The sequence below is a fragment of the Gambusia affinis genome, linkage group LG12, assembly GCF_019740435.1.
Source record: "Gambusia affinis linkage group LG12, SWU_Gaff_1.0, whole genome shotgun sequence".
Lineage (NCBI taxonomy): Eukaryota > Metazoa > Chordata > Actinopteri > Cyprinodontiformes > Poeciliidae > Gambusia > Gambusia affinis.
The window spans coordinates 11,310,862-11,330,238 of NC_057879.1; the positions used below are offsets into that span (position 1 = coordinate 11,310,862).

A 19,377-nucleotide genomic window follows, 5' to 3' on the forward strand; every position below is an offset into this window, starting at 1 on the left:
TCTTGATTGCAGCTGGCAGTATTTAGGGGAAATAACAAGGCTTCCCGTCTCTTTAAATTCAACAGTATTTATAGTAAGTGTTTAAAAAAAGACAAACACTAACATGAAAACAGGGACCATGTGACTTACTAGTTTTAGTCATTTGTGTGTATTAAGTCAATCTGATGCTTTGTTTTTTAATTTTTTTTTACTGTAAAGTAGTTTGTGATTCCAATTGTGAAAGTGATTTATGAGTAAAATGACTTACTTACTGATTCTTACACATTGCAAACAGCTTGATTCTGGTTAGGGCATCCATCAAAAATGAAGGAAAGACGTCGTATTTAGTGGACTTCAATTAAAGGAGCAGTAAAGCTGCTTATCGTCAGCATGACAGATATTAAAAACATTATTATTTCTTTGCAAGTCAAACTGTATTAGATGATGAAAAGATTACTTCCCAGAGCTAAACCCTGAGAAAACTTCTAGACTTGATCTTGTTGTCTTCGTCTTTTGCCTGGAAGGTATGAATGAAACCCATTTGGAACCTGACAGGATATAATAACCATGTCATGGAGACAGTCAATTAAGTCAACTGTGTCAAAAGCGACTGCAAGACCAAAACTGCAACATTTCTGGCTCAGCCCTGTTTTTTTTTTTTCTTTTTAACAGTATCATAGGAAGCAAGTTTGTAAGATCCTGAGAAAAAGCTTTGCTATTGGATTCATACAGGATAAGGGATAAAAAAAATAAACTGCAGGAACAAACTTGAAAACAAAGTTTTTCTGTGTTTGACATTATTCTTGTTGCTCTGTTTTCACATAGGCTCGAGGAGAGACCTCCAGCTCGCTGTGGTTTGGTAAAGGAGGGTCAGTACTTCCTAATTATTTTCTCTGTCATGATAAATATTGTACACACAGAATTCATATACAATCTTGACTAATATTAAGTTTGATCATTTTTTCTGTAGAACAAAATGAGTACAGAAATTAGTCAGTTTCCAAAATATATAATCTTTTATGTTTCTATAATTAATGAAAAAGATTTAATTGGTAAAATTTTGTCTATTTTTTTAGATGTAGATTTCTTTTTAAATTGCATCTTTTTTCTTTAATATTTCACATCCAACTTCAGGTTCAACATTTTAAGCACCAGTATTTTACTATTTTCATTACAGATTATAAAATAACATTCAAACATACACAGGACATTTCTGTAACTGGGTTTTTTGGTCTTCAGACAATTCTAAATAAACATTTAAACCAGTGAAACTATACTTGTTTTGTTGGGTCTAATTTAGTATTCAAACTACTGTTATTGAAATGTTTGCAAAAATGAAAGTCCTGTCCAAATTTCCAAAAAGGTAATTTCTTTGAACATAATTTCATAATTTATGGGTAATTTCCAAATCTAATTTAGTACAGATTACAAAAAAATCAGCAAAATACTCCTTTACCACACTGTGAAATTTAAAGCCAGCTTCAGTGTTGGATTGTTTCAGACAATAAATCCCAAACTCTGTACAATCAGTTCAGGAAAAATGTATCATATTCAAATGTTCAAAAGATTATTAAAAAATGCAAAATGTAGGGAATTTTGAAATGGAAACTTTGTAGGAATCTTTTATATATCGCAAAGCTACTCCATTTCTATCTGCAGGGCTATTTACACTTAGGGCGGATCTAGTTGTGAAAACTGCAGATGCCTTGTGAAGAATTAACGACTAAGCCAAAAGAATAAAAAAAAAAAGCAATCATATAAGGGAGTGTGGAGAGCTGTGATTAGTATTTGAGAGGAGGAGGCTGGGGTAATTAAATTTTCCAGTTAAGTCCTTGAGAAGTCCTCATGTTACATAGCATTAGAAGCAGTGATTAAAAATAGATACATTAGCTTCTCAGGCTCAAACACTATTTCATGGCTACATTTTTGTTGTTTTTCACCAGCTAGAAAGAACTATTACCATGTTAATAGATATACATTGATGTGACATTGTGTTTTTACAGAATGGGAGGTGCGCTCTATAGTATTGACAGCATGCCTGACCTTCGCAAGAGAAAAGCAATTCCTCTCGTCAGAGATCTGGTGAGAAACGACATGAAAGCAAACACACAAAGCACTACATACGCCACACTTGTATTGTTTAAAATCTTGAAGCAGATGGTAATCTTATTTTTTTTAGTATTTAAAGATTGTATATCAACACAATTTCAAAAATATCAAATTTCTCTTATTTCTTGTCTCTCCATCTGGGGTTAAAATTGACATGTTTATAAACAAAGAAAATCAACCATTTCTGAGACTTTAAAATTGTAAAAAAAAAAAAAAAAAAAAACAACAACAACACAAAAAAAAACACTTTAAATGAAAAAAGAAAAAAGAAAAAAGGCAAACACACCCAAGCTCTACTATTAATCTCCACAGATCCTCCTCACAAACTCATCAGCTCATGGGGTTGCTTCTTTGGCATTTTGCTCCAAGTTGTTGTACTAAAGTTGCACCTTTCTCTGTGTCCTAATCTTCCGCAGAGCTGAAACAGGTTTTAATCAAAGATTTATTCACATTTAGTTATGTATTGATATCGTGTCTTTTCACAAGAATCTGTTAAAGGATAATCCATCCTCACACCACGATGCTGCTACACCCTGCCTTAGTGTTGCAATCGTGTTTTAAAAGTGATGAGAAGTTTGCAGCACGTGCAATATTTTTCTTAATAGCCAGAAACTTACGTGTCAAGTGTCTGTTTTTCTTGATTTAGTAGCCTAATAAGTCACTCTTATGTAGAGGAAAGGTGTGAACTTGAATGTGTTGACTTTGACCTGTTTAGAATAGTTATGGGGTAAAAGTAAATATTTTAAAAATAGATTTTATGATACTTCATATAATGTTCAGTAACCTTAGTAACGGGTTTGTTGATTTTTTTTTCTTAAGTCTGGCCCTTATTACTCTCAGATTGTCAGTGTGCTGTTTGTTTTGAGGTGTCTCTTGCTTTATGATATTTGAAACTCTGGGACTTTTTACAAGTAAATATATACAGAATTTAGATGGTATGCTGGTATTTTAAATACAAAGGAGAGTTTTGTGGATGTTATGATATTGAAACTATGCTACTAACACCTGCCATTGAAAAGAAAAATTTAAAACAGTTATCTCCTTTTGTTTTTCTGTCTGTGTTTGATTATGGCATGGGCTCATTAGGCTATGGTGAGTATTTATCATTTAATATCATCTAGAAAACCACAACTGTTGTAGATATTCAGATGTGAGTGTGTGTTATTTTGTTGTTCTCGTGCTTCCAGTCTCTGGTGCAGAACTCTCGCAAAGCTGGAATCACCTCAGCCATGGCTTCAACCACTCTTGGCAATGAGGAGCTGGTGGGTTTTCTCTCCTCACTGCTGTTTGTCACAGTTCTCAAGATTTTCCAGAAAATTATCACTGCAGGAATAAAACTTGTCTTCCCCTCCACCCCCATCATTGTGCCTGCAGAAGAGCCACGTGTATAAAAAGACCCTGCAGGCTTTAATTTACCCCATCTCCTCCACCACTCCACATAACTTTGAAGTGTGGACTGCCACCACCCCCACGTACTGCTACGAATGCGAGGGGCTGCTGTGGGGCATCGCACGGCAGGGCATGCGCTGCTCTGAGTGCGGCGTTAAATGCCACGAAAAGTGCCAGGATCTGCTTAATGCCGACTGTCTGCAGAGTAAGATCACACAGATATTTGCACATAAGCACACAAGCGTGCGCATCTTTAATTATGAGCATCCACCTGATCCTCCACACAAACTCTGCTTCCTGGTGCCAGATTGACATCCCATTATTCTTGTCCTCTATCCACTCTCACATTCTCCTCCCTCTTCCTTTCCAATTTATCTGCTGAGTAATGTGCTGTCACAACCCGGCCTCCTTTCTCCTCTCTCGTCTCCCCACAGACTTATCATACAAACTATTTTTTTCTAATTTTGCTCCACAATGAGAGACTTTTAAGCTGCTGTCTTGATTTTACCGTCTTTTATGATATGCTTAATGAATTTCCCCTGGTTCCAAAGGGCTTGTTTTAGAACATGTTGCCCAAATTGTGCCACTATTTACAGCCACTCAATAATCAGATCTGGTGGTTAAGTGGGATAATTAGAGGGTTTTGGTTTTGGAAGCAGCCAAAAGCTGCCAAAGACATTGAAATTTAATCTGTTGCTATTTAAAGCATGGAGCTTTAAAGAGAGTTATTGCCTGGAAATATTGAATGAGGTTCTGTGCAAGAAAAATTCACAATTGCAACTTGTCCTCCTGCATTGCAACGCTTTTGCCACATCAGGAGCTGCAGAAAAGAGCTCCAAGCACGGCGCAGAGGATCGGACGCAGAACATCATAATGGTGTTGAAGGACCGCATGAAGATCAGAGAGAGGAATAAACCAGAGATCTTTGAGCTAATCCAAGAAGTGTTTGGATTGGACAAGACGACGCACAGCACGCACATGAAACAGATCAAACAGAGCGTGCTCGACGGCACCTCCAAGTGGTCGGCAAAGATTAGCATTACAGGTTTGTTTTAGACGTATTTGGTAAAGAAGGTCACAGAAACCTGCATCTATCTGAACAGGTGGTCCAGGTTTTAAGTCTTAGCACAACGTTTCAATTGAATTTACGTCCAAACTTTCACCTAGCCATGTTAACTGCTGTCACCTACTTAACAACTATTTAGGATATAGAAACTACTAATATTACTACTACTACTTTGTGCATTTAATTTTGGGGCATCAAAATGTAGATAACTGAACCTGCATGCATGGCACACTTGTCAGATTTTTATCTGCGGAAAAAATTCAATGTTATGTTTCCACTTGACAAACGTGCAGTACTTTATGTTGGCTTCAGATGTGTTATTGCCTTAGTGCAGATGTGAAAATCCACTAAAATAATATAGCAAAATATCACTTGATTGTTCTTTTATAGTAAGACATATCCTATACTGTCAGTGTGTTTAGCTGTGTCTTTATGGTCTCTTTCTTTAGTGGCTTGTGCCCAAGGTCTTCAGGCTAAGGACAAAACAGGTTCTAGTGATCCTTATGTAACTGTCCAAGTTGGAAAGACAAAGAAAAGGACCAAAACCATTTATGGCAACCTGAACCCGGTCTGGGAAGAGAGCTTTCACTTGTGAGTACTGCAGCGAACTATGACAGATTTAGACATCATTTTATGCTCACTTTAAAAAGCATCGTTTAATCACGTTTCATTTTTGCTAGCATTTGAATTTAAGATTCCCAATTTTTGATATTTGTGTTGCTCCGGTCTCGTCCAGTGAGTGCCACAACTCTTCCGACCGGATCAAGGTCCGCGTCTGGGACGAAGACGACGACATCAAGTCCCGTGTAAAACAGAGGTTCAAACGTGAGAGCGATGACTTCCTGGGTCAGACCATCATCGAAGTGCGCACTCTGAGCGGGGAGATGGATGTTTGGTACAACCTGGGTGAGTTCTGCGCAATAACGCTGAGAGAGGATTAGAAATGGATGACAGGAACTATGAGTCACCAGGAGATAAGAGCCAGAGAAACATATAGCTGAAGAGCTTGTCTGTTGTAGATCCAGGAGATTTCATCTTACTAATGAAGTGTGTGTATCTCATATTTATGTAACAGATAAGAGAACAGATAAGTCTGCCGTGTCTGGGGCCATCCGGATGCACATAAGTGTGGAAATCAAAGGAGAAGAAACTGTAGCTCCTTACCATGTCCAGTACACCTGTCTGCATGAGGTCAGTGTGACGGAGAAATAGTTTTGTTATCATCTCGATTGTTTTAGCTAAAAAAATTAAGCATGCAACAATAAGACATTTTTTACCAATACAGCAGTTGCTGCTAATATTGTTAAAAAGAATATCTTAAGACATTAAAGTGTATTATCTTTTTGATTTGCCTGTGTTCAGCACTTATTCCAGTACACCACTGAGGACCAAAACGGAGGTGTAGTAAAGATCCCAGAAGCCAAAGGTGATGATGCCTGGAAGGTGTACTTTGATGAAACTGCACAGGAGATCGTGGATGAGTTTGCCATGAGATATGGAGTAGAGTCTATCTACCAGGCCATGACGTCAGTACCTAAAACTTATTAATACACTGAGCCATACGTTTAGTTTACTGGATATCTAAGAATAAAAAGTGGGGAAAGAAGAGAAAATATTACTAAATGGCTTTATTACAACTTTCTCCCAACAGCCACTTTGCCTGCTTGTCGTCTAAGTACATGTGCCCAGGAGTGCCAGCTGTGATGAGCACCCTCCTCGCCAACATCAATGCTTACTACGCCCACACCACCCAATCCTCCAACAATGTTTCTGCCTCGGACAGATTTGCTGCATCAAACTTTGGCGTAAGTCCCAGAAAAAAACTGCTATCGGAGATATGTGATAAATGGACGATGGTGCTTTTAAAAACTCTTGAAGAAAAAAGTAAATGTGAGTCCTCTGGAGCTGTACAAGGTCAACTACATGTACTGTCCTGTTTTTGACTTGGTTAAACTATGTTTAATTATATTTTGGTTCATAAACCAATGTGATAAACTGTCTGTCTAATCTAATTTAGTCTAAAATGTTAAAATCAATCAGAAAGATGAGCTATTGACCTTTCCATTGAGTAATCTTTATAGCATAAGAGGAAGCAAGGGAATTACAGTATATTTATCTGAATTCTATTTTTTTTTTTTTTTTTTTTTGGTATTTTAAGTATCTGGTAATCAACACTTAATTTAAAGATTAAAAAAGCTAGAAGTGTATCAGTATAATCAATTACCAATCTATTTACCAAAGATTAACAAAAAAACTGACAAATTGCATCAAAAATAAAAAGGATACATTACACTTTAATTCTACAGAGTAGAGCTAAAACAGAAGATTCTTGATGAGGAAACTGGATTTTTTATTTTTATTTTTTTCTAAAATGATTAAAGAGCCTATATTTATTAATACATGTATGAGTGATTAAAGAACAGTGTTTTACAGTCTAATTTTTAACCTTTTGTTTATTTTGAGTGAGTAAAAAGTGGCGAAATCCACCTTTAGAACCTGCCTTAATCTGTCAGCTTTCAACCCCTAAAGCGACACCATGAAAACAGAGGCAGCCATACTTTGTGCTATTTCATCATCTCGTTCTTAACACAAGTTTGTGGGACTGCTCATGCTGTTCCTGCCTTCATCTCTGAGATCCGTCTGAGACCGGCAGGCTGACTGTTCTGACCCGGGTCACCAGACGGCTTGGGAGGGATTTCACTTTGGAGAGCTAAAAAAGTACTCAGTAACCTTTAGCACCTGCCCGTGACATTGAAGAAATAGAAAACCTTCAAAGGTCTTGTAGCATAATGTATTATTCAAACAAGAACACAGTTTCCACAAGCAAATTAGAAAAGTCGATCAGGTGGGAAACTTTTCTCTCTCAATCTGAATTCAGCTCCACTGGAAGTTTGGTAGGTGGTGTCATGATGGTCAGACCGGGTAATCAGAATTGGCTTAGGCTAACATACCATTAGAATGAAAAACTAACGAAAAATTTGATTCTTGTACAGTTTCTATAACCACATTCTTTAGATTAAAAGAGACCAAAATGTCAAAAAGATTAGACACCGGATATAACTCATTGCAAAAATTATATTTTTAGATGCACAGTGATGCAGACTGACTCAATTTACAAATGTCAACGCTCAGTTATCTTGTTGGTAATTGAAACATTAATTTAGAGGAACATAAAAACAGCAGAAGTGAGAACAGCTTAAGGGCAGCACTCAGAAAAGTTACGAGAATCAAAACTGGCGTGTTCATGTGCAGTGAAACGATGTGAGGCCTAATAAACCCAGGCCTGGCTTTGTGCTTTCAGACAGTAACAGCCGCTCTGTTTTTCTCTGCAGAAAGAAAGGTTTGTCAAACTGCTGGACCAGCTTCACAACTCCCTGAGGATCGACCTGTCCATGTATCGGGTACTTACTGCTGATTCTGATTCACACGCTCCTTTAAGCAGCCTCACGAGTGCAGTTGATTATCTGTCTCCCGCTGACTGCGTCTGCATGTGCTATTTTTAGGCATTTATGTGTGTATTTAGACTGTGATAAAAGCAGTGTGGATATTTATGCTGATGCTGCAGTTTCTCATGGCCTTTCTGTTTGTCTACGCTACAAGAATAACTTCCCCGCCAGCAGTCCTGAAAGACTACAAGACCTTAAGTCTACTGTCGACCTGCTGACGAGCATCACATTTTTCAGGATGAAGGTGAGCACACAGACATCTGAAAGTTGCTATTTTTGCACCTTTTCAAAATATTAGCTTCTAATTAAACAGAGCAGATCGAATAATTTTTAGAAATTAGCCTGGAGACATATTCTGAATCAGTATAACTTGACCAAGCATGAAACTGGATTTCTACATGTCAATTGCCTCTGGCTAAATCTACTGTGAGATAGCCTCCTGCTGAAGCGCTGTGAGTCTGACAGCTACTTTATGGCACTGTTTTGACTCCACCATATGGTTCTTCTTGTTTGTGTTCAGGTCCAGGAGTTGCAGAGTCCCCCCAGGGCAAGTCAGGTGGTGAAGGACTGTGTAAAAGCCTGTCTCAACTCTACCTATGAGTACATCTTCAACAACTGCCACGACCTGTACAACAGGGAATATCAGACAGACACGGTGAGTTTATACATATGAAGCAGGTCCATATTGCCCGGTCAGCGCTCATACACATCTCTGTCCATATTCTTCCCTCGTTGTCTGTATAAACTCCTCATATGTGTCGCCTTTCTCATCCATCTTTCTGTCTGCAGTCGAAAGCCGTCCCTCCAGATGAACAGGGTCCCAACATCAAAAATCTGGACTTCTGGTCAAAACTCATCACACTGATTGTTTCCATAATAGAGGAAGATAAGAACTCATACACTCCTTGCCTTAATCAGTGAGTATGTTGCCATTGCGTCTATTGTAGTTGTACTATGAAAAGTATTATTAGATAGCAGCTTTATTGGAAACTGTTCACAACAGTGAACCTGCCTTGATTTAGAAAGCAGTTTAGCTTTTTAAACAGGAAACCAGTAAAAAAAAAAAAAAAAAAAAAAAGACATTTAATTTAATATATTTTATGATGATTAATTTAAAAGACCCCATGGGCTTTGTTTTGAGAAACAATGAGGATAATTGCAGCTTGTTTATTTCCTTATTCCTCAAGAGATTTTAGAGTTCTGTGGTTTCTAGATATATGCAGAAAAAGTGCTGATGGATATAAATGAGCCTCTTGTGCAGTAACACAGCACCATTACTGCATTTCAAGATTAAAGTAGACACAGCTGCTTCATTTTCTCTTATAGGTTTCCTCAAGAACTCAATGTGGGTAAGATCAGTGCTGAAGTCATGTGGAACATGTTTGCGCAAGATATGAAATACGCCATGGAAGGTAAGTTGTAAATATCATAGAATAGTATTTATCTCTTTGTTTCTTAAATAAATAAAAAAAACAAAGATATATTAATTATTAATTATACAGTGGTTTGCAAGTTACTTTGCCTTTGAAGTTTTTTGTGTTTTGTCATATAACAACCACTATCTTCAATGTATTTTGTTGGGATTTTATGTGATAAACCAAGAGAACATTGTGCATAATTGGGAAGTGAAATTAAAGTATTAAAACATTTTTATGCATTATAATCTTATAATCATCAAATAAAAATCTGAAAGATGCGGCGTAAGTTTTTGCTGCAAGGATAACTGCAAATCTTTTGAGTTACAATTCAGATTTACCCATTTAAACTGAAATTTTCTTGTGGCAGACTTCCTTTCACTTTTCACCAGGTTATTATTGTAAATAGGAATTTGTTCTTAATAACTCACCTGGTTAAATAAGTAAAAAACTTGAAATGAAACAGCTTTTGGGTTTCTTCTTGACTCGCTTCCATTAAGGCCAGACAAATTATTGTCCTATTAACAGATTTTTCCATGTGAGTTGTGGATCTCTGCAGCTCCTTCAGAGTCACATATTTATTGATTTGGTGAATTTTGAAAGCAATTAGTGGTCATGGGTTTTATTTAGGAGTATCAGAGTAGATCAAATTAAGGATAGTATTCATATTTCATCCATCAATTATCATACATGCCTGTACCTGTTGGGGTCGCAAGGGTTCTGGTGCCTATCTCCAGCAGTCCTATTCAGATGTTATCTATAAATATCTTGAATAACATTTTACATCTTTCTTACATTTCAAACACTGCTTTATTGCACAAAATCCCTAGAAAGTACATTGATGTTTGACTGTAGCAGGAGAATGTGTAAAAAAGCCATTGGGGTGTAAATACTTTTACAAGACAATGTTTATGTGAAAAGAAACAAAGAAAGTGTGGGCTTCTCCTTATTCTGTCCTCCTGTGTGATATTTAGAGCATGAGAAGAACCGCCTGTGTAAAAGTGCAGACTACATGAATTTGCACTTCAAGGTGAAGTGGCTTTATAATGAGTACTGCAAGGAGTTGCCCACTTTCCAGAAGCACGTACCCGAATATCCAGCGTGAGTGTTTTCTATGTTGCCAGACACCTCTTCTGTCCTATTTACCACCCTGACTGGAAGATTTATCTTGCAAGCGTTTGCTCTTCGCTGTGCAGCTGGTTCGAGCCATTTGTTGTCATGTGGTTGGACGAAAACGAGGAAGTTTCCAGAGATTTTCTCCATGGCGCACTGGAGAGAGACAAGAAAGATGGAGTAAGTGTTTCACCTTAAAACCGGAATGCTATGAAATTTCTAGGTAATCAAACTCTAGATTGTTTGTATAGAAAGTGCGGTTTGTTTGGGGAGGTGTGAATCGAAAACTCTGATGCAGACCAAAAAACCAAACTCTGGTCCACTTAAAAACATAGGTCTCTGGACGATTAAGATGAGCTTTGGTGCTATTAAACTTAATATATGGATGCAAGTGGACCTTAGACAGCTCCATAAACAAGAAGGGAACTATAGGGAATTGTGGGTAAATACAACCAGAACAAACCCTCATTCTAGAGAGAAGTGCCTCGTGATCTAAAATGACTAAAGGGAAATCCTACAACTGGTAAACTCCATTTACGATTATATTTTTTGAAGAAGGAAGTTGTGCTGAGCATCTTCTTCTGAGGTTTCTGTGTTGTTTCCCTCAGTGGATTGGAAGAGGTCTCTCAAAGGGTTTGGCTTGTGTGACAACAAACCGCACCAGCTGAAAATGTAACAATTGTTGCTATTTTGGTCCCCAATTGAACCCAGTCTACTGGTGAAAACACCCTATAATTCACATTTACAAGCCGAGGCAAGTATTGGAAAGTAATATGTAAGTAATTTAAATTGAATTCTGCTGAGGCAGCAACTTGGATGTGATCTCCAAGATAAGCTCCCCTAAAAGTAAGTGAGTAAAATATTCATGGTTTTCTCTTATGCAAATTCAATTCTGCTACTCTGCACATTCCAAGCTGTGAGCAGCAGATTGGAGGCCTCCATGCAATCGATGATGACTAGATAGCAAAAGCTTGTGGAAAACACTTCACTGTGGAACACAGCAGATGCTCCAGTGCGAGTTAGTGTAAACACACACGTACGATGCAACAGCTCACGCTTGCCGTCTCACACCTACGTACCCACACAGCAAGAAGATCGATACGAAGCAGCTGAAGAGTCTCCCATATCATATGTCATAGATCCTTTGGGTCCAATTACTGTTGCCCAAGGCAGCTTCTGTTTTCCTGTGTCAGCGAGATGGTGGTCCCTGGGCTCAGTCGCGTACCGTAATGCTATTCAGCTCTGGGCTAATGGCTGTGCTGCTAATGAGGGTACTTTTCCCGATCATAGCCCTTTGATTACCCAAACATCCCTCCGTTTCCAAACACTTTCAGAGAATCCGACCCACAAGTGTTTTGATTCCAGTCACAGCCAGCTGAGCGGGACGTAGTTTCATTGTTCCTGCATTGGATGGAGGCCCTCGTGGGGAATAAAAGCTCTCACTTATAGTGTTGGGAAAACTCAGACGTTATTGCTGATTACATCCGCATCGCAAAGCAACTCCTTTAACGTTTCCCTCTGGTCCACCACCAACCTGCGCCTCTTGATCTCCAGTTCCAGGTCACGTCGGAGCACGCTTTGTTCTCCTGTTCGGTTGTGGACGTGTTCTCCCAGCTCAATCAGAGCTTTGAAATCATTCGCAAGTTGGAATGTCCCGACCCTCAGATTGTCGGCAACTACATGAAGAGATTCGCCAAGGTGACTTTTTTCTCTATCTGCTCTTTCTGAACGTCTCTATCTCAGTTTTTAATGTACCATGACTTCATGTGGTTTCCTTCTCTTAGACTATCGGCAATGTCCTGCTTTCTTATGCGGACATCATAGCGAAGGACTTTCCAAATCATGTCAAGAAAGAGAAAGTGGTAAGTAATATCAAAACTTAGAAAGGACATAAATATATAGACATCTGATGGAAGTTTGTGTAATTGTAACTGTATTTTTAAGATGTTTGTGGTCGTGTTAATTTATTTAGGTACATTAAACCACTCTTCACTTCAAGTGCTGAGACTTAGAGTGAATTAGGGCTGCTGTGTAATTAGCTCAAAGTAGTATACACTTGGAGAGGAAAGTAGACTACACTCCCACAGAGACCAGAACCCCCCCCAAGAGAAGCAGTAATTACAGAAACCATAGCTTCTTCTGCCCCAAGACACTATGTAGTTTTGCAAAAGAAGCATTTAGACGACTGTTAAAGGGACCTCAATATGATTGATTTCAGCACATGTGTAGGAGCAGATGTGGAAATGGAAAAGAGAAACTATGGAAGTGAAGTTAGAGATGTCTGTGTGTGTGTTTAGCTCTTTGTGTGATGATTTTCTTTTTTCCCTCCTTTCAGCCATGTATCATAATCAATAACATCCAGCAGCTTCGGGTTCAGCTGGAGAAGATGTTTGAAGCCATGGGAGGGAAAGATGTAAGTTTTCCATCTACAGTGTCTTGCAAAAGTGTTCAATCGTCTTGAACTTTCCCACATTTTAACCACATTATAACCATAAAACACTTTTTAATTTCTTTAATTTTATAGGGATTTCATATGCTAGACCAACACATTATTGATGAATTGATATATAGTAATACATGGTTTTAAATTTCTTTACAAATAAATATCTGCTCCTTTAGTAGGGTACCAATAAATAAAATCCAGTTTAAACAATTGCCTCCAGAAGTCACATAATCATTAAATATTCTACCTGTGTGTCAGTCAATCTTAGCATAAATCCAGAGGTCCAAGATAGGGTGGGTTACCACCCACTGAGAGTCTCAAAGTTCTGCAGAGATCCACTAATGAGCCATCATTTGATCCAGAGAAGGATTTCGGCCCTCAAGGACTCACTTTGGACACCCCTGAACTATTTGAAATCCCATCTATTCCTTTACTTCCACAACACAATTGTCCACTGCTACATGTTGGCCGATTATACTAAAACCCTAATAAATACACGGAAGTTTCTGGTTGTAATGTGACAAAATCAAAAATGTTTCAGAGATTTGAATACTTCTGCTAGGCACTCTGTATGCGGTTTCCTGTAAGTGACATCCATATTGAACGTCTATGTCTTTGCTGAAGCTCAACCTGGAGGCAAGTGACTTCCTGAAGGAGCTCCAGAACAAACTTAACAGCGTCATGGACGACCTCAGCCGTATCTTTGCTGTCAGGTGGGTGTTTCTGCTACTTTCTACATAAAACTAGCCACAAACTTTTTTTCTCCTACTAACTTCAAAGTGTGTGCTCATGTTTTGTTTTTTTTCTCTGGGGTGGCGTCATAGCTTCCAGCCCCAGATTGAAGATAATGTGAGGCAGATGGGGGACATCCTAGCCCAGGTGAAAGGTCAGACAGTCCCTGCAAATGGAAGTGTGGTTCAGGAGGCTGACAACGTCCTGCAACCAATCATGGACTTCCTGGATAGCAAGTAAGCAAGACTGGATGTTACTGTTTTAAACAAATAGGAGGCTGCTACAGGAGAAGCTTTATGTTCAACCTAATATTTTTCATCTTAAAGAAGATAATAAAAACATTTATTATAATAATTAACTATATTAACTGCTTGCGCTAGTGAGCCAAACTTATAGGATTTGTGATTTCTGGTCGGCGACCAGACAGAATAATTCAAAGGGCGGCAGGTGGCCTCTGTACCATAATTGAACACTCCTGTCCTAAAAGAACCACCTGTCATATAATATCATTTACATGTAAAGCATATAAGTGTGTGTTCCAACAGTTTTGGCCCCCTTTTGAGAAAAATATCACACATACATTTATAGGGTTTGGGTATGCACCTTGTTGTTATGTCCTGAACAAAAAGTGCAAACAAGAAAGGTCCAAGAAGAGAACCCTGTGGAATTACAGCAAAGCAGTTTGAGCAAAAAAAAAAAAAAAATCCCATCAACAAAAATACAAGATGTCACAAAAAAGATGATACGATCTGCTTTTTTAGCTACAAATTGTGTCTTCATTGATATACAAGATGATATGTCTCAGAGGATGTAACATTTATGGCTTTCCAAAATTATTTAAAATGTTAGCTTATCAGTTTGTAAGAGTAGGGTGAAGGGATCACTGCAATGTTTCGGGACATTTTTTATTTATTGACTTTGTAGCATTAAGTTAAAACTTGCCATTCTGGAAGGAAGATTAATCTTTGCTGACTGTTTCTGGGATGGGTTGCTGAGTTCAGGCAGTGATTTTCACAACAGAGTGATGTCTGTTTTTTTTATATAGTGTTGCCTTGGGCCACAAAGTTCAATCATTCATTGTTGATTGTCAGCCTTGTTTCTACTGTCTGCACAGAGATCTTCCAGCACTCATTTTGTGTAACCTCTTCCTTTATGTAAGATTTTATTTTTGAAGCAGTTGGAAGGGTTTTCATATCAGTGCTTTCTCCTTTTATTAATACACCAAACACTTTCCTGGCTTGTTTCCTCAGACATGCTACAGAAATAGAAATACAGATCTCTGAAGTGTTTTGCTCCAGTGAGTTGACAGATCGTGTGTTGTTGTGTTTTAGCTTGTCGCTGTTTGCAAAGATCTGTGAGAAGACAGTCCTGAAGAGAGTGCTGAAGGAACTGTGGAAACTTGTGATGAACACAATGGAAAAAACTATTGTGCTTCCAACACTTACAGACCAGACGGTATGTAAGAAACTAAGCAAAAACAACATTTCTGTGGGAATAGTGGGTCCTCACAATATAGTATTTGTATCAAATACAGCGCCACAAACACACACATGCACAAAAACACTTGCATCATCTTTTCCAGCCTGATGCTCTGCACGTCTTAAATTCAGTGCATCAATATATATACATTAGTGAATTAAACTATGATTGTACTGTAACCTATCTAGCCTGTCATTTTCTCATTTTGCTTCTATTCTTCTTTATCTTAGGTCATTATAAGTATGTGTGAATAGCTTTTAAACACATGAAGGAATGCTGCCTTTAACATGAACCCTCTACCACCACGTGTGACTTCTGTCACCGTTGGCAACCACTCTTATCTATTCTCTCACTGTTGTCTTTCTCTCTTTTCAGGGAACCCAGATGATCTTCAATGCTGCTAAGGAGTTGGGTCAGCTCTCCAAACTCAAGGTAACTCATGCAGATGGCAGCAAAACCAGTGAAATACCAGTGGATTTTTTACATTAATATATATTTTAACTCTTTTGTAAATTTTTGTCTTGCAGGAACACATGGGCCGGGAGGAGGCCAAAGCTCTGACTCCCAAACAGTGTGCAGTTATAGAGCTGGCACTAGATACTATTAAGGTAGGACACCTGTTTGGTGTTTCATGGTCACCACCATAAAATGACAATTAAGGGCAGTTTTAACTCTCTTATTTTAAAAATGTATGACCTCCCACTCATGATTTTAACCTGTTCTAGTTTCGCTTGTCTGACTCTATTAACCTGACTTTAACACATTTCTGTCAAGCTCTTCTACTATCACAGGTCATCTATTATTTATATCAAGATTCAAGGGAAAGTCACACTGTGTGCGTGAGAGCAGTTGCCATAAAATTTTATTTCATTAGTTAAACTAGGACAAAAACATGGTAGCATTTAAATTGTAAACAATTTTCAGAATTTGATATTAGCCATTAGCACTTCTAGCATTCTTAGCATAGAGAATATACAGCTTCACTCCAAATGCAATATTTTCTAAATGCTGACAGCATTTCCAAGTCTAGTATGTTCCACGGCGGAGCATCTGAAGGTAAAAAACACACGTCAACTTTGCTGCAGTTTGGTCAGTTTTATCTGCTGAGGGGGGATTGGAATCAGCTTCCTTTTTAACCAGTTCTTTATGAACTGATTGTTCTATCATCGGCAGGTGCTATTGTTCTGAAAAAGTTGAATACAAAATGACAAAGGAGCAAAATGTAGTTTCCTTTTAAATAACTTCTTACAGCGTTGATAATTTCTTTACACTTAGTGAGTCTTCTTTCTATAGTAATCACTTCCATGCTCAGTAGTGTTGTTGTGTTTACCACACCTGGAAGTATTTACTGAATGGAGAAAGACAATTTTTGAGTTTCCACTTGAAAATATGCATATTTTGGTCACCAGCCGAGGTCTTTGTGCATCTTTGTTACATTGATTAGAAGATATCAATACACGTTTTTGCTCTCTCAACATGTTTTTTAAATTGCATTCACAAACTTTCTCCGTTGAAAACATCTAAACATATTCACAAGTTTAATTTTGTATGCAGGAAAATATGATATGACTGACCCCTTCCTGAGTATTTTCATCTGATACCGTACAGATGTGGATTTAAGCTGTAGGGATTTTTATTTTTTTCAAATTAGTTTTTTTAACAAATTGTATAATCATGTGACTCGCATTACATTGTGATATAAAACAGGCTGTACAACTTTCTTTATAATATTAAGGTAAGAAATTGACGAGCAGCCTCCACTCACAACAAGGTAACATAAAAAAATCTATTTATATATAAGTAAATAAGATAAAATAACCACCGCTTTTACAAATAATGCATGTCAGTGTTGCCATTTCCATCGAGGAGACCTCCAGGAAAAAATAGAATATGTATAAATATGAATAAATAAATAGATTTAAAAAAAGAGAGAAAGAAACAAATACTAATAAGCTGCAGGAATTTTGAATTAAAATAACTCAATAAAAATAATTCAACTTGTTGGGTGGGTGTACATTTTCAAAGCTAATGACTTAAAAAACAGATTTATGTAACAATGACATTAGTCTGAGTCCTAAAACTCTTATAACAGTTTATTAAAAAAGCCTTTTTTGTGAGAATTCAGTATGACTATGTCTTCTCAATTGAAACAAACCAAATAGAAGTGACTCCTGGGACAGAAGACTCTCATTCTGAGTTTTTGAGTTGTATCGCCTGCATGTTTGTCCGCGTGCTCAGGAACTGCAGCATCAGCATCTCGCTGCATGTCAGATCTCTGTCGTCTTTGATGGAGATTTTTCTCCACAAAACACAAGAGTCCCCCAGAATGTCATTTTCTCTGTGACACTTGCTGAGCATTGATTTTTAGAGCCGAGTATATCACCACCCCACCCCCCTCTGCACTGCAAATCCCCTCGACACAGACCCCTCTCTGTGTGTTGAAGCTTTCTCATTTGCAAAGGAGACTCTGGGCTTTCCTCTCCTGCTGGTTGTGTCTTTTCACAGACATTGTCTGTCTCAACTCAGCAACACACCCAACTCCTCAGCAGCGGAGAAGCACGGCCGATTTGAATATTAATACATTCAATATTACTGACTGCGGAAAAAGAATTACATCTAACGGCTTTTAGACGCCAAACTGATGTCAAGAAGCAGCTGCTGCAAAAGGCCTCCTTCTGCGTCTCATCACCTTGCCGCGAACTGAGCAAAAGAAAGACACTTGAACACATCACAAACATGACAGTCTCCCAGCGGGAAAGCCCATCTATACCTCCACAAAAGAATGTAGCTTTTTGCAGAAGGGTACCGTAACACACACGATTCGATAATGTAAAATGTATTAGGATGCTGTTAATTTAGTTTCAGTTACTTTTTATTCCAACGTCTGGATATAACAAAAATGTTAGATCACTTGTAAACAAAATCTATAACTATATTTATATCTAGTCCTCACCTACAGAGAGACCTTAATGAACTCCTCAGTTCGTAGCCGTCCTGCACACTATAACACACGTTCCTTCACTCTGCAGCTCACATTGTCTTGGATCTCATTTTGTGCTGTCCAGTAACCTGTGATTGTTTGTCATATCTGTTAACCAGCAATATTTCCATGCGGGCGGTGTTGGCCTGAAGAAGACGTTCCTAGAGAAGAGTCCCGATTTGCAGTCTCTGCGCTACGCATTGTCCCTGTACACGCAGGCCACTGACAAGCTCATCAGGAAGTTTATCCTCTCCCAGCATGCTCAGGGTACGACTTCAGGGAGCAACAACTCACACACAGACACACACGTGGACATTTTGGCAGGGAATAACTCATCAGTTTCTTCTAGAGACATTTTGAACTGCTGTCACAGAGCTCTGTTGCTGTAAGGAGTGAAAATGGATTGCTTACAGTGACGTGGAAAATAATTTATTGAGCAAAATCCTGCTTGCTGCCTTTGTTCTTTACTGATTTCTGCCCAACTGATAAATAGTTCTAAATATCCTGTAAGGATTCCTGACATGTTTGGATTATGAACCCATAAGCTAACTTTACTCTTGTGATCTGCTTTATTAACAACCGTGTGTGTGTGTGTGTGTGTTTGCTGAACTGTTACTACTGTTACTCTTTGTAATCTTATCTTTCCTTCCTTTCTTCCATCAGTCCATGGAGGGAAAGGAATCAGGTATACTACAAATGAAGACACTCCACCAGAGAAAGGTAGTGTATAATCCAAACTTATTTTCACACTCTGTGATCTAACAGCCAACCTGGTCAATCCCGTTGAAGCATTTTGGCAGCTAAATACATGTATTTGGAATGTAAATAGATATATGTTTACACTTCCTTGCAAAAGTATTCATAGTACCACCTGTTTGTAACTTAATCTCAGCATAAATCCAGTTGTTCTGTGGAGACCTCAGAGGTTTTTCTAGAGAACACTAGTGAACAAACAGCATCATGAAAATCAAGGCACAGACAGATGAAAGTTGTGGGGAAAATTTTAATCAGGCTTAAGTTATAAAACACCAACACAAGCGTTGGGCATCTCGCAGGTAATATGTGGTTGTCCGCTTAAACTGACACCTCGAAGAATAAGAGTAGTAATATTTAAAGGAAAGTGTCAGAAAATTGTTCTTCACAGAAACTCTCCAGCTAATCTGACTGAGGTTGGACTCTTTTGAAATGGACAAAAACAAAAAACTTCAGATTGTAGATGTCCGAAT

General features: G+C 38.2%; 1 protein-coding gene across 2 annotated transcripts in view; it reads left to right on the forward strand.

The window, feature by feature from the left end:
• The window catches only part of LOC122841544 (protein unc-13 homolog A-like), a 41,487-nt gene that overhangs the window by 18,833 nt on the left and 3,277 nt on the right, over nucleotides 1–19,377 (forward strand). For both annotated transcript variants that reach the window (XM_044134929.1, XM_044134930.1), the window contains 28 exons: nucleotides 805–848; nucleotides 1,983–2,061; nucleotides 3,175–3,180; nucleotides 3,276–3,350; nucleotides 3,463–3,682; nucleotides 4,295–4,522; nucleotides 4,993–5,134; nucleotides 5,280–5,449; nucleotides 5,619–5,734; nucleotides 5,906–6,069; nucleotides 6,195–6,348; nucleotides 7,876–7,944; nucleotides 8,144–8,233; nucleotides 8,510–8,644; nucleotides 8,779–8,906; nucleotides 9,316–9,401; nucleotides 10,379–10,505; nucleotides 10,601–10,697; nucleotides 12,072–12,215; nucleotides 12,302–12,379; nucleotides 12,853–12,930; nucleotides 13,585–13,673; nucleotides 13,785–13,928; nucleotides 15,024–15,147; nucleotides 15,547–15,603; nucleotides 15,699–15,779; nucleotides 18,271–18,418; nucleotides 18,815–18,871. In XM_044134929.1, coding sequence (XP_043990864.1) covers nucleotides 805–848; nucleotides 1,983–2,061; nucleotides 3,175–3,180; nucleotides 3,276–3,350; nucleotides 3,463–3,682; nucleotides 4,295–4,522; nucleotides 4,993–5,134; nucleotides 5,280–5,449; nucleotides 5,619–5,734; nucleotides 5,906–6,069; nucleotides 6,195–6,348; nucleotides 7,876–7,944; nucleotides 8,144–8,233; nucleotides 8,510–8,644; nucleotides 8,779–8,906; nucleotides 9,316–9,401; nucleotides 10,379–10,505; nucleotides 10,601–10,697; nucleotides 12,072–12,215; nucleotides 12,302–12,379; nucleotides 12,853–12,930; nucleotides 13,585–13,673; nucleotides 13,785–13,928; nucleotides 15,024–15,147; nucleotides 15,547–15,603; nucleotides 15,699–15,779; nucleotides 18,271–18,418; nucleotides 18,815–18,871 — 3,130 coding nt within the window. The remainder of the gene's footprint in view (nucleotides 1–804; nucleotides 849–1,982; nucleotides 2,062–3,174; nucleotides 3,181–3,275; nucleotides 3,351–3,462; nucleotides 3,683–4,294; nucleotides 4,523–4,992; nucleotides 5,135–5,279; nucleotides 5,450–5,618; nucleotides 5,735–5,905; nucleotides 6,070–6,194; nucleotides 6,349–7,875; nucleotides 7,945–8,143; nucleotides 8,234–8,509; nucleotides 8,645–8,778; nucleotides 8,907–9,315; nucleotides 9,402–10,378; nucleotides 10,506–10,600; nucleotides 10,698–12,071; nucleotides 12,216–12,301; nucleotides 12,380–12,852; nucleotides 12,931–13,584; nucleotides 13,674–13,784; nucleotides 13,929–15,023; nucleotides 15,148–15,546; nucleotides 15,604–15,698; nucleotides 15,780–18,270; nucleotides 18,419–18,814; nucleotides 18,872–19,377) is intronic.